Raw genomic sequence first — 14,611 nt, 5'->3', positions numbered from 1 at the left:
TTATATATATATACATATATGGACACACATATATATTTAATTGATGCATGTATAAGGTTGAAGGAAGGAGTTGTATCATCTACTTTCTCCTCTGCTCATAGCATTTAGCGTGGTTCTGGGCATTCAGCAGGGATTGAAGAACAACTTTGGGATGATTATATGACATTTTTAACAAGGTAATCAGTTTGTAAGGATTTCCCCCTAAATGTAATATAGATATATTACTGAAAATGGCCCATAAACAATGTCTTTGATTTGACAGGAGGGATTGCTCTTATGTTCATGGCATTAAATATGCTACTTTTCTGTTCTCAAATCACTCATCTCATTAGGATACCTAGAAATTGAAAAGTCTTCAGGGACAGTCAACTCTTAAACACCAATTAAATGGAAATGTGTTTCAAAAATTACAAATGCATTCCTGAGTCATGGCCCCTCTAAAAGCAAGAGTATTTAGATTCTAGTTGGTTACTCTCCAGCTGCTGTGAAGCTTGGGTTACTTTTTTCCCCATAGGGCTGTCAAGGGGACTCTGATTTCTATTCAGTCACACGCATTTTTGTCATGATTAAAACTGCTAATTTTTCTTGAATGTTAGATGGGGCTTTAGACACAATGATTTTATGTACTTAAAAAGTAAAATGCTTTAGAGAAGCTTTCTATTTAAAGAAATAAAATATGTTGGCTTATAAGAAAATGCATTCATTTTCATGTAAATAGTTACTGAATGCCTGCTATGTGCAAGACTACAGCAGATGTAAAGAACTACATGGACCCTTCCCTCAAAAGAATTATAATCTAGGAGGACAGATAACAAATGTATACACGTAGAGCTAAAATAAGATTGGGAATGACAGGTGCCATAAAGGCAGCATATAGATAAATGCCCTAGGAGTTCTAAGGAGGGAAATATTACCTCTAGCTTTGGTTATCAAGAAAGTAAAAGAGAAAAGCTCTCTGAAGATTATAGATAGTTATATTACAGCCAGTATGTTCTGACTGATTTTGTTCTAGTGTTGTATTTCAGGCCCCATGCCTACGTGAGAGCCTTGTACCCACCACTGATGTTCCTTATATTCCATTTGCAGTAGATTTTCCATATGTGTTCTTATTGTCAATAGAATTCTGTTGTGTAATTCATCAGAAGGCTTGTATTGTTAGGGCTCTCAACACGTGCCTTACTTGTAGGACAAGAAATACTTATCCTGGGCCTACCTCTCCCTCTGATCCCAGATTTGTCACCTTACTTTTCCAGGGACCTGTCATCATTCCCATCTGTAAAACCAGTTTCACTGAGCTGATCTTAGTGTTCTGAGCAGTTGTTTTAATGTAAGTTTGTATTTACAAGAGATATTGAAGATAAAGGTCTATTAGCTAATGACTACTATCCTCTCTGCTTAAACAACTTACTTAGGTGTGATCATGATGGCTGTGGAAAAGCATTTGCAGCAAGCCACCACCTTAAAACTCACGTCCGTACACATACTGGTGAGTTTAGGCTAATTTTTATCTTTTAACCTTCATTGAGTCAGTAAATATCTGTACTTCCATTGAGACCTGTAGAGCTTTGTGGAGAGAGCAAGCCTAATCATTTGGCCTTCACCTATAATGTTTGAGTTTCTTTCAGAGATAAAAAGGATCTAAAGATTGGACGGACTCAGGAGTCCAACCTTAAGAAATAAAACCAATGCAGAGATTCTCAGAAAAGAATCTGGGGGGAAAAAGCTAATCTTCTCTTTTAACTTCCCAGGAGCAGGCCATTCTCAGTGCTTTGCTCTACGTTAAATTTTAGGACTGGAATGATTAACTTGTAATTTATCCAACTTACTACTTGAACCCTTATTAGAATATTTACTTCCCTCTGTTAGGGGAAAGTACATGTCTTAATCCAGTGAAATGATTTTATGGTAAAATTAATACCTCTTGTCATTCTTGCAGGTGAAAGACCCTTTTTCTGCCCCAGTAATGGCTGTGAGAAAACATTCAGCACTCAATACAGTCTCAAAAGTCACATGAAAGGTCACGATAACAAAGGAAATTCATACAGTGCACTTCTAAATCACAATGGATCAGAGGTGTGCAGTGTTTTGTCTCTTGTTTTGATCTGGGCACCATAGAACAGCAACCGTTGTTTGTATATCAGAATAAAAGGTTAAAATGCCTTCTCTCTAAATCTGTTAGTGAGAGAGAAGAAATCAGTGTCGAGATCTATGTCTTTGTGATGAGGTGGTGGAAGCCAGAAATTTCACCAGGCTCCCTGTGCTTCAGCCCCTGATTCAGCTCCACCTCCCCTCCGTCAGGTATGGTGGAAGAGATGTCTTGGAACCAGAGGTCTCAGAATGGCTTCCAAAGTGTCAGCCAGGTGCTCTCAAAGGGTGTTATTTTCCCATTCATGTCTATAAAATGGTACATCTGCACTTGAGTTTGGGACATGAGTTAATGATTTGCTTCACACATTAATTAATCCATCATTGGAGAACCAGGCAGAGTCTGGGGGGTCCCCTGCCCTTTTGAATTGTCTGCAGACCGAGGTTTGAGAGCCACCGCCTTAAGGCACTGAACCACAGAACAAGACTCTGCAGAGTTTTAGGTGGTTTTGTCTGTTCTTTACCAAGCCCTTCCACCACATTTCCCTCTCCTCTACAGCTTCTTTCCAGAGAGGTCCTGGGATAAACTTACTGTTATTACTTCTGATATGGTATTGAGTAACTTACCTTATGTCTTTTGAACCCAGGAACTGAGAACTGTTATTATTTTGCTATTTCATAGATAAAGAAACTGAAGCACATTGACCCCCTTTTGAATAATGCGGTTCTTAAAGTATGTAATACAGTTTTGATTTGGGGAAAGGCAGCATAATTTAATTCTGTGGTTTCTAATATTTAAAGAACAAAGGATCCCTTTATAAGGACTGTGATTTGAATGTGTTTTATTAGTAATAACTCCCCCTATGTTTTATTAGTAACAATAACTAATATTTACTGAATTTTTACGATATACCAAGTACTGTGCTGTTTTTCTGTGAATTATCTCACTCACAAGAGGTCAGTATTGTTATTATTCCCATATCACTGATAAAGAAACCTGAGGCAAGGAGAAATTAAATAACTTGCCTAAATATCCAAAGCTTGTAATTAGTCCCCTTTAGGCAGGCAGGCTGATTCCAGAGCCTGGTTCTTGACCCCTATGTCGTAAGAGGCAAAACAGCACTGGTTGGGCTTCCCTGGTGGCGCAGTGGTTGAGAGTCCGCCTGCCGATGCAGGGGACACGGGTTTGTGCCCCGGTCCGGGAAGATCCCACGTGCCGCGGAGCGGCTGGGCCCGTGAGCCATGGCCGCTGAGCCTGCGCGTCCGGAGCCTGTGCTCCGCAACGGGAGAGGCCACAACAGTGAGAGGCCAGCGCACAACAAACAAACAAACAAACAAACAAAAAAAACCCCAGCACTGGTTGCGAAGAGTGTGAATTCACATCCAGGCGCCACAACTAGTCACGTGACCTTAGGCAAATGACTTCTTTGCGCCTCAGTCTCTTCCTCTGTAAAACCAGATGAAAATACTAAGATTTGAGAGTCTTTGTGTACAAAGCTGCATTTATGAAGTCATGATCAATTTTCTTGTTTTTGTAACAATCTGAGGACAGTTTCTTGCCACAGTCTCTATGCATTGGAGGGCCCTAGTGCACACTGCCCAGACCTCACCTACTCTGGATGGCTGTTCGCTCGCCAGGGGAGGGAATCTCCTCTAGTCTCAGTCTTTCAATGTCATCGAGATTGCCTTTGAGTCCTAAGTTTGTATCTCCAGCCCGGATTAACCTTCCGCTTGATGTCTCCACCCAGCTGTCACCTAGGTTTCCCAGTCTTGACGTGTCCCAGCCTATTCCTCCTGTAGTCTACCCCGTCTTAGTAAATGGTGCAGTCTACCCCGTCTTAGTAAATGGTGCAGTCTACCCCGTCTTAGTAAATGGCACCTCTGTTTTTCTAGTGGAGCAGGCCAAAAATCTTAGAGTCATTCTTGACTCCTTTTCTTCCCTCATACCCCCCACCCACCAGCAAAGCCTATCAGCCCTACCTTGAGAATATATCTAGAATCTGATGTGATTACTTCATTCAAACCACTGTCATTTTTTGGCCTGGTTACTGCAGTCACCTGCTAAGTGGTTTTCTTAGCACCTTTCCCACTCTTCTCCCCACTGCTACTCTGTCCACGTCTGTCCTCTGCTCATAACCCTTCAGTAGCTTCGTATCACTTAAGGTAAAAGAATCTTTACAGTGGTCCAGAAGGCCCTAGACACTCTGTCCTGGTCACTTCTCTCACCTCGTTTACATCACTTCCTTTCACTTTAGCCGTACCGTCCACCTTGTGGTTCTTTGAACAAGGGAAGCCCACTCTTGCCTCCAGGCCTTTGTACTTGCTATACTCTGTGTGAAACACTTCTCCCACGTATGTGCATGGCCCATGCCCTCTTTCCTTCAGTATCTGCTCAGAGGCCACCTTATCTAAGAGGCCTTCCCTAATCTAATAAAAGGGCAGCTCTTACCCTGGCCTTCCCTACTCTGCTTACCCTCCGTAGCACGTATCATCATCTTGTGTACTGTATATTTATTTGGTTTTATGTCTGCACCCCCTCCCCACACTGGAATGTAAGCTCTCTGGTGGCGGGGACTTTGTTTTCTTTATTATTGGATCCCTGGGCCTGGAACAGTGCCTAATACATAGTAGATGCTCAGTGAGTATTTGTTGAATGCATGCGTGGATGGGAACAACTGATCCATGAGGTAAAGCAGGGTTACCACCTGAAGTATGTGAATTCCAACTGGCATTCTAGGAATCCAGAATTCAGAGTTAGCCCAGACAGCCATATATGAATAATAACCCCTCAGTACCACTCTGAGTAAGGGTCCCCGAGATGCCCATGTTGGGGACACAGTGATGTAATGGAAGGAAGATGGACTTTCAGTCAGAAGCACTGGGTTTGTGTTATGCTAATTAGCTGTGTGATTTTGGACAGTTCACTGCTAGTCTTAGCATTAATTTTCTCATACTTAAAATGGGAATGTGAAGTAATACTTCGAAGGTTTATGTGAATAGTAAATGAGGTCATGTGAAATTGCTTTATCAGTGGTAGGACCAATTATACAAATATTATCCATTTCATATTATTATAGCTTTTGTTACTTTGGAGCCTGAGTCATGAGATAATTCTTAAACTCTATTAACTATCTTTAAGAATGTAAGAGATTTCTTCTTAAGAATATCAGGATTTTAAAAATGGAAATAACTCACATAGCCCTTGCTTTGAATGGTTTTTTACTCTCTAGACATTTGGAACCTTAGGGACACTCTAATCAAGTGTTTTATTACCTGATAGGCTACTATAAACCCTGATTTTTTTTGTTACTTAATTAGATTTTTTTTTTTCTTTCACAGGATACAAATCACTCACTTTGTCTGAGGAATTTAAGCCTTCTGTCCACAGATTCTGAATTTCAAGAAAATTCCAATACAGTAAGTGAACCTGTGATTATGGGTGCCATTAAAATAAGTGCAAGAATTGAGCCCTCCCTTTGGTGGGAGTCTTTGAAGTCTTTCAGATTGAGTTGTGTTCAGTTACTAACCATTCAGGGTGTTTTGCTCTTGTTTCCTGATAAGAGCTCTCATTGGAGAGGTTGTTCTCTCTGACGTGTAGTGCCTTTTGACCTAGATCACTCACTTGATAACCTCCTGCCCCAGAAAATGTCTGTCTTTATTCATTTAGCAAATATTTCTTGAGTGGCTACTCCATCGGGCAGAGTGCTGGTGCTGAGCTTGTGGTGGTGGTGAAGTAGCTGCGGTCTGTCCTTGAGGAGCTTAAAATTCATCCACTGTGAGGGGGAGCCAGGATTCCGTTTCCAGACTTTTCTCAAGCCCTGCCAGTCTGACCGAAGTCAGTTTTTTCCTTTCTTTGAGCTCACTACACGGGGGTTTTGCGGAGGACCTCCTCTACAGGCCCTCGGCTAGGGGACAACACCAGTGTCTCTTGGTCTGCTTGCTTTGGTTCCCTCTGCCGTTGCCATGGCTCCACGATATATCTTGCAGACTGCCGCATCAATCCTGAGCTTATGCTCCTTCAAGAGGACCTGTGAGCTTTACTGGGTCACCGACACTGGTGGTTAAGTGTGCATTTTTTGTTGTTTCTCTCTGGTAAGTAAATATAGCTTAGGTCAGATTTTCTGTGAGTATATGCATAATAAATAAGGAGGAATCCATGTGATAGGAAGGATTTGAACAGAGACTGAGTGACTCAGGAACGCTGTGAAAACGTGTTTCTCAAATTGTGAATGATGGAGTCATCTGCAGCTCTTCTGCAACGTAGCTTCTTGGGCCTCTCCCAAACCAACTGAGTATCCTCTGGAAGGGGCACCTGACACTGCAATTTTATATTAGCACACCAAGGCCTGGGTTCTCCCGGCAATGGCAGAACTGCTCTTATCAGACCTGCCCTCCCACAGAAAACAACTGTATATGCTGGACAAAATATAAAATATAAAAACAACTACTTGAAGGCACCAGAGAGCAACCCAAACAGGCAGAGGTAACGCTTGGAAGAAGGGGCTGGGAAGATAGCAAAGGCACTGGATGGGTCTTCAGGCTTTATGGTTTATCCATCTCAGGGCAAGTCCTGGTTGATACCAAACAAGATGGCCCAGGCTCAGTAAACACTCCCTCTTACTGGCTTGACTAACCAGGGGACAGAGTTCAGGGCTACCACAGCACCTGGAAAGTCGGGGGGTTGGCCTGGAAAGGAGAGAGCCACAACGGGGGGCGTCCTGAGTTCCGTGTATAAGCTGTGTCCAAATCTCTAGTTGGCCCCTGAACTGTGGGTGTGTGGGGCAGACACTTAAGCAGCCCAGCTGAGGCTAAAGATCTGGACAAAGATTACAGCTGCCATCCACTGCAGGGAAGACAGAGCTTGGAGTTGGAGCATAGCCAAGTCACCGGAATGTTAAAGCAAACACCAAATACTCTTCCAAGAAGTATAACAGAATCCTTAGTCTCTACAACATATCATTTGCAATGTCCAGGGTTATCCAAAATTTGTGAACATAAGAAGACACGGGAAGGGACTTCCCTTGTGGTCCAGTGGCTAAGACTCCACCCTCCCAGTGCAGGGGGCCCAGGTTCGATCCCTGGTCACGGAACTAAATCCCACATGCCACAACGAAGATCCCACGTGCTGCAACTAAGACCTGGTGCAGCCAAATAAATAAATAAATATTTAAAAAAAAAAAAAAAAGACATGGGAAAACATTACCCCCACTCAAGAGAAAAGGTAATCTATGGAGACTGACCCCAAGATGAGCTAGAAATTAGAATTAGTGGGCAGACATTTCTAAGTAGCTCTTAAACGCTTACGCACATAAAAGAATATGCTTGTAATGATTTAATAAATAGGAAATCTCAGCAGAGAAATAGAAACTATAAAAAAAAATATGTTCCAAATGGAAATTCTGGAACTGAAAATATATTGAAATTTTAAAATTCACCAGATGGGCTCAACAGCAGGTTGGAAATGACAGAAGAAAGAATCAGTTAAGTTGAAGAGAGATCAGTAGAAATTAGCCAATCTGAAGAACAAAGAAAAACATTAAAGAAGCACTTCATATGATTGTTTGGCATATTCACATTTCAGAGCTAATGCTCTAAATGAAACTAATGTACTGTGTGGCCAAGATTGCCCTCTAAGCCACACACCTAAAATTTCTGGGTATAATATCTCCTTAATTTCAAGAGATCGTATGAAATGGTTTAGGCATCCACTCCCTGGCTGGGGCTGTGACATATGACTGAGGAGCTTTCTGAAGCCCTGGGGTCACCAGGTGAGGAATCATATGAGGGGACATTGAGTACTTGTTAAAAAAAAAGGAAAGCTTTTTCTGCCATAATTTACAGCAGCAAGAGAGAGGCCTGCTCTTCTCCCTTGGAATCAAATTATATGTTGTCTCCTTGTCACCCAGCGTTTATCCCAGAATTGGAAATAGGCTCATTTTTAGGCTTTCAACTAAGACCACAGTTCCTTGAAGTAATAGGATTAATTTTGCTCTGCTTACTTTAAAAAAAAAAAAGATGAATTGTTAAAATCAAATGATATATTTTTATGAGATCATCATTTTACAGGTTCCTGGGCAGCCACATGCTTGTGTCCTAGGAGTGAACTTGGGCTGAAGTGCTGGGGAGTGGCCCGCTGGGCCTTTGGCGCCTGAGCTTCAGGATCCATCCTGTTCCAGACGGCTCAGTGTTCTTGTGTCTCTTTGCTCCAGGCCCCAGAGGCTTAGCCTGTTCTGTCTCCTCTACTTTGGGGGGCAGTTCCCACTCTGCCCCCAGGGTTGTTGCCCTAAAGCCTGGTAGTGGCTGAGTCACAGTCACCTCAGCACCTTCCTTTTAATTAAGAAAAACTTTTTATTGAGGTATAATATACATGCAGAAAAGTACACCTATCAGGTACACCTTGATGAATCATCACAATTCATCATATCCAGGTAACCAGCACCCAAATCAAGAAACAGAACATTCCCAGCACCCCAGAAGACCCCCCTCAGTCCCCCTAACAGCCATTACCTCTCCCTAAGGATAACGACTGTCATAACTTCTCACAACCTAAGATGAGTTTTCTCTGTTTTTGTGATTTGTATAATCGGAATCATGTGGTATATACTCGTTTGTGCTGGCTTCTTTCTTGCAACGTTTTGTTTGAGAAATTAATCCATGTTGTTGTATTTAGTAATAGATTATTCATTCTCATTGTTGAACAGTATTACACTAAATGAATATAATAGAGTTCATTCGGTCGACTGCCCTTGGGCATTTGGATAGTTTCTAGTTTGGAGCCATTGAGAGAGCTGTTGTAAACATTCTTGCGTATAATCTTTTGAAGTCACACGGACTCATTCCTTTTTTTAACAGTGTTGTTCCTGATAATGATTCGTAAACAGGTAGAACAAAAAAAACAACCATAAAGGAGTTGCAAAGCTGTAATTATAGCTTAGTGGTAGTCCTTAGCTCACCATTTTTCAAAGTGGGTGGCACATCTTTATTGGGTTATAAAATAGTGGCTTATAATCAACACTTTAAGGACATCAGTAGAATAGAAAATATCAGAAGACATTGCATGTAGTAAGGATAGGATCTGTTTCATAGAGTTTTGTTTCAGTCGTACGTACAGATATGTATGTAACATGAAATATATATATATAATATATTTCCTACTTTGTGTCATGATGAAAAGTTTGAAGGCACTGTTTCGGCCTGTGATTCTTAACTCCCTCTGGACTAGAAGCTGGAAGCCTTACATAGGTTTCTGCCTTCAGCTTCTACCATGCTGGCCATCAGCTTCACTGAACTCCCTCTCATTCTGCCAGTTGTGGAGTCATGGCAGAATAATTGGACCCTCTTGGCTCAAGTGGGCAGTTCATCTCAGAGGCCCTCTAGATTGGTGGACAGCTCCACTCGCCGTGCTTCTGCCCAGCCCCAAAGAGATCCTTCCCCCTCCCAGAAGCAAAGCTGATGCAAAATGCCCTTAAAGCTCAGCCTGGCACCAGGTCAGAGTCTAGCCTGAAGACAGGTTTTGTGCGGTCTGTACTGTGCTTTGAAATTGTTTCCGTTACTTGTTTTCAATTATAAATCAGTAGGTTTCACGTAAAAGTCCAGGTTTTGAACCGGCCCCGAGCTCTGGTGACCCCCTCTGTGTGGCCCGTGGCCGCCCTCAGCTGAGCCCACAAGTGTGGCCGAGGCTTTGCCACAGCCCCTGCCCTCTGCTTCACTTCTTTCTGTTGCTCCCTGGGCTCTTGAACGTGGTCGCCTTTGCCACCCTTGCGGCACAAAATGCGAAGTGGTGTTGGGCTGCAGAGAAAAGAATTGCTGTTTTTCCCCTTCCCTTAGCTGAAGGGAAGCCTGGAGGTGGTGCCTGTCAGCAGTCAGGCCCTCGGGTCACTAGGTGCTCTCTTTTGTTTTCTCATGCCTTATTTTTTCATAAATGCCTCTGACCTTTTCTTAGTTGTAAGTTACAAAGAAACTTGCAATGACAAACAGTAGTGAGTCTAAGGCCATCACTATTGTCTATCATTCTAAGTTTCCTTATATTGTTTGATTCACTACCATGTGTACATATTAGAATAGCATAGCCATTGTGTAATATCCTTGGAAGATATTCACAATATGTTATTATTGTGTTATTATTATGTTATTACATGAGAAAAGCAAGTTCCAAGTAATAAATATTATACAACGCCATTTTTATGTAGAATTTGGTCTTTTAGAGCAGGGGTCGACAAAATTTTTGTAAAGCGCCAGATGGATATTTTCGGCTTTGTGGCCCATACATCCCCTGTCACAACTCCTCAAATCTGCCACTGCAGTGCAAAAGCAACCTAGACAATCCAGAAAGGAACAGAAGTACCTGTTCCAATACAACTTTATTTACAGAAACAGACGTTCAGCCAGCAAGTCAGTTTGCCGACTCCTGCTTTAGAGTGTTTGAGGACCCAGATCTTCAGCATCTGAGGCTTAGGGAAATAAATGTCACCTTGGGAAAGGAGAAGTTGGAAACAAGAAGCATATCCAGAGATCATTCTAGTAATTTAGTTTTTTTTTTAATAGATTTATTTATTTATTTATTTTTATTTTTGGCTGTGTTGGATCTTTGTTGCTGCGCGCAGGCTTTCTCTAGTTGCGGCGAGCGGGGGCTACTCTTCGTTGCGGTGTGCGGGCTTCTCATTGCGGTGGCTTCTCTTCTTGCGGAGCACGGACTCTAGGCACGCAAGTTTCAGTAGTTGTGGCACACAGTCTCAGTAGTTGTGGCGCACGGGTTCTAGAGCACAGGCTCAGTAGTTGTGGCGCACGGGCTTAGTTGCTCGGCGGCATGTGGGATCTTCCTGGACCAGGGCTCGAACCCGTGTCCCCTGCATTGGCAGTCGGATTCTTAACCACTTTGCCACCAGGGAAGCCCCAGAGATTATTCTAGTTCTGCTGTTCTGTGTGCTTTCATGGTGAAGACCTGCTTTCGGATGGCGAGCCTTACACCTTTGTCTCTGTCTCTGACACAGGGCCAGAACACTTTCAGCACACTTTCACCAGCAATCATCTTTGAACCAATGTTCCAGAAGTCAGATGATCCAGCAATTCAGGAAGATCCTCAACAGACAGGTTTGTTATACAGACTCTCTTCCTGCCCAAATCTCTGCACTGGGAATGGGAATTCACACTTGTTGACACAGTGTAGATGTCAAGCACAGTGAAATATTTCAGTTCCTTTAATGAAGTGTACTTTCAGTGAGGGGTCAGAAAAAGATGGGCTTTTCAGTTCAATTCCATCTTTTTTTCCCCTGCTTCCCTCATCAAGGGTTTACTTGAGGATCTCCTTTCCCTGGACCCTCAAAAGAAGAGAGTCCCCTTTTCCAAAAGCTCTTGTTGGCTTTAAAAAGTGAGAGGAGTATGAGCTCTTTCTCCTGATGTGACACCTCCGTTCATGAGTGGGCAGGATCCACAAACCAAACTTCAGATGCGTAGATCAGATTGTGTTTGAATGAAAACCTGTCCGTGAAGCTTCACTTTCAGTAGTCAGAAAGTGTTCACTGATCATAGGCCAAGAAAAGGATGTCTAAGCTCTTTTCCAGAAAAGCGGTAGGACACATTTTTTTATGGTTAGACCCATACTAGGTCTTCACGTTTAGAAAGTAAGGTTGATCGTGAAGCCTGGTGCTTTGACCAGAGGGGTCGTTAAATGAAAAGCAGAAAGCCAGCCTGCCAGCACTGGAGGAATCAACTGTTAACAGACTTCAGCTGTGTTTGGTGTAGCCCGTAATGACTGTGTTTTTGTGGCTCATATAAGGCTTGGAATATGTATATATATTTCTATTTCTTTTTCTTGCCAGCTGCCTTGATTGAAAATTTTAATGGTGATGCAGAGTCAGTCAGTGATGTTCCGCCATCCACAAGACATTCAGCATCTTTATCTCTTCCACTTATACTGCAGCCTGGCATCTCCGAGCCACCCCAGCCTCTACTACCAGCCTCAGCACCGTCTGCTCCTCTGCCTGCTCCCTCCCTAGGAACTGGTTCCCAGCAAGCTGCATTTGGCAACCCCCCTGCTCTCTTACAACCTCCAGAAGTGCCTGTTCCCCACAGCACACAGTTTGCTGCTAATCATCAAGAGTTTCTTCCGCACCCCCAGGCACCGCAGCCCATCGTGCCGGGACTTTCTGTTGTCGCTGGGGCTTTGGCGTCAGCAGCGGCAGTGGCGTCAGCCATGGCAGCGCCGCCTCAACCACAGAGTACTACTGAGCCCCTGCCGGCCGTGGTCCAGACTCTGCCCCTGGATGCCAACTCCGTCCTAACTAGTAATCCCACTATAACCATCACCCCGACTCCCAGCACGGCTCTCCTGCAGCCCAGCCTCGTCATGGGAGAACAGAACTTACAGTGGATACTGAATGGTGCCACCAGCTCACCACACACCCAAGAACAAATTGTAAGTATTATGTGGAAATGGATCCAGTGGGGTGAAGTGTATTTCCATGGGTGACATGTTCAGAGGCTTTTACTTCAAAAAGGAAAACAGCTGTCATATCCACCCTGAAACATGTCATTCTAACACTTAGTCATTTCCCCATAATCAAGCAAGTATAAACCCAGGAATGCTGCCGTCAGTACCTGCAATGGAGGGGTCGGGGCAGAGAAACAGCCTTCAAGTTTACCTGGATATTTCAGCTGCAGTCTAATCCTGTCAGCTAGGACAGGAAAGCCTGAGAACATTTCAGGAAAGCGGGTTTTTATCCAAGGCAGAGTCCAGACTGGGATGAGGGACCGATGTGACCCCATCAGATGGAAGCAGACAGCAGTAGCCAAGTCAGAGAAGTGATCTGTGCTCCCAGAGCAAACCGTAGTGCCATTTTCTACCAAAGTGTTGGTCTTGATGGCTAAGGAAATGACTTGGTCGTTCAATTGAATATATCTTGAGGGCCTGCTATTTATCAGATACCACGCAGGATACTCTTGGGGATATGGAAAAGTGAAAAAACCACGATCTCTTCTTCATAAAAACCTATATTCTAGTTAAAAAGGCTAAAATGCCTAGAAGAAAGTTAACACTACCAGTAGGTAAAGTGTCAAATAAAAATAATGGTAATAAAAAATAACAATAGCTGTAATTTATTGAGCCCTTACTAATGTGTATAGGCTTACTGTGCTAACTAAGCACTTTTTAAAATTGAGGGTCTAACATGTACCAGTCATTACCTTAGGTACCTTATTTTTAGATTATGGTTTTTTTAGGTTTTATTGAACAGGTAGAACAGAGAATTTCCATACACTTCCTGCTCCCTGCCCCCGCCAGCCTAGTTTTCCCTTTTACTAACATCTTGCATCAGTGTGGTACATTTGTTATAATTGGTGAATTAATATCGATGCATTACTATTAACTAAAGTTCATAGTTTACCTTAGGGTTCACTCTTGGTATAGTATGGTTCTGTGGGTTTTGACAAAGGCATGATGTCATATATCTACCATTACAGTATCCAGAATAGCTTCACCACCCTAAAAATCTCCTCTGCTTCACTTCTTCATCCCATCTCCCTCTCCCCCTCTCCCTAAGCAACCACTGATCTTTTTATTGTCTCTATATGTCTGTATCTCTAGATGTCACTCACCATGCTAAGTACTTTTTAATGATTTAATCACAACAGGCCTAGGAGGTAGATAATGATTTTACCAGTGCAGAGCTGAGGCCCAGAGAAGTTAATTGACTAGCCCAAGGTCACACAGCTTACAAGTGGCAAAGCACAGGCAGACCAATCCCAGAGCCCATGCTCTTGACTGCTACATTGTGCTGCCAGATGAGGGGTTTAGAGACTAAAGGCTTGTTAGTTGGGCACACAGGTCAGGTGAGCCTTGAAGTATGAGTAGGATTTAGATGGATAAAAGGATATACTAAGTGGGAGAAAGTCTGGGTGGATGTATGATGCAATCAAACAAACTGGAAAGGTAGGTTAGAGCTAAATAGTGAGTACTCAAATTCCATAAATGGGGTGGGTGCCAACCACCTCTGGAGGCAGCCTAGTTCCAGTCTCAGGTGGCCAGAGTCACTGGAAGGATCTTTTCAGCATTAATGACCCAATCAATCTGCCTCCATGTAGTTGGGTTTTCTGGTTGGTACTGTTGTTTTCATTATTCAAAATTATTTTCAGGGACTTCCCCGGCGGTCCAGTGGTGAAGACTCCGTGCTTCCGCTGCAGGGGGCGCGGGTTCAGTCCCTGGTCGGGGAGCTGAGATCTCGCATGCTGTGTGGCGAGGCCAAAAAAATAACAAAAGAAAGAAAATTATTTTCATTATTTTTATTCATATATTTGCTGATGGCTATGTACAGAAAGTGATCGTACTTTCTCATTTATGATAGTGGTATTTTTTTCTTTTTTCTTCCAGTTTTATTGAGCTATAATTGACATACAGCAGTGTATAAGTTTAAGGTGTGCAGCACAGTGACACAGGTTTTGTGAGCATCCATCATCTCGTACAGACAGAATTAAAGAAATAGAAAAAAATGTGTGCGTGTGATGAGAACTTTTAGGATTTACTCTTCTAACA

At 42.9% G+C, this 14,611-nt stretch overlaps 1 protein-coding gene across 3 annotated transcripts in view; it reads left to right on the top strand.

Annotated features, from left to right (window-relative positions):
- Positions 1 to 14,611, top strand: part of MTF1 (metal regulatory transcription factor 1) — a 39,351-nt gene that overhangs the window by 19,572 nt on the left and 5,168 nt on the right. For all 3 annotated transcript variants that reach the window (XR_013827852.1, XM_079918816.1, XM_079918815.1), the window contains 5 exons: positions 1,413 to 1,486; positions 1,937 to 2,073; positions 5,425 to 5,502; positions 11,076 to 11,175; positions 11,904 to 12,499. Coding sequence is in view for 2 of the 3 variants with exons in the window: in XM_079918816.1 (XP_079774942.1) it covers positions 1,413 to 1,486; positions 1,937 to 2,073; positions 5,425 to 5,502; positions 11,076 to 11,175; positions 11,904 to 12,499 (985 nt within the window). In the remaining variant the exon portion in view is untranslated. The remainder of the gene's footprint in view (positions 1 to 1,412; positions 1,487 to 1,936; positions 2,074 to 5,424; positions 5,503 to 11,075; positions 11,176 to 11,903; positions 12,500 to 14,611) is intronic.

This window comes from Stenella coeruleoalba (assembly GCF_951394435.1).
Source record: "Stenella coeruleoalba genome assembly, chromosome: 1".
Taxonomy (NCBI): Eukaryota; Metazoa; Chordata; class Mammalia; order Artiodactyla; family Delphinidae; genus Stenella; species Stenella coeruleoalba.
The sequence above is the reverse complement of the archived record's forward strand: the minus strand, read 5'-3'. Positions and strand labels throughout refer to the sequence as shown.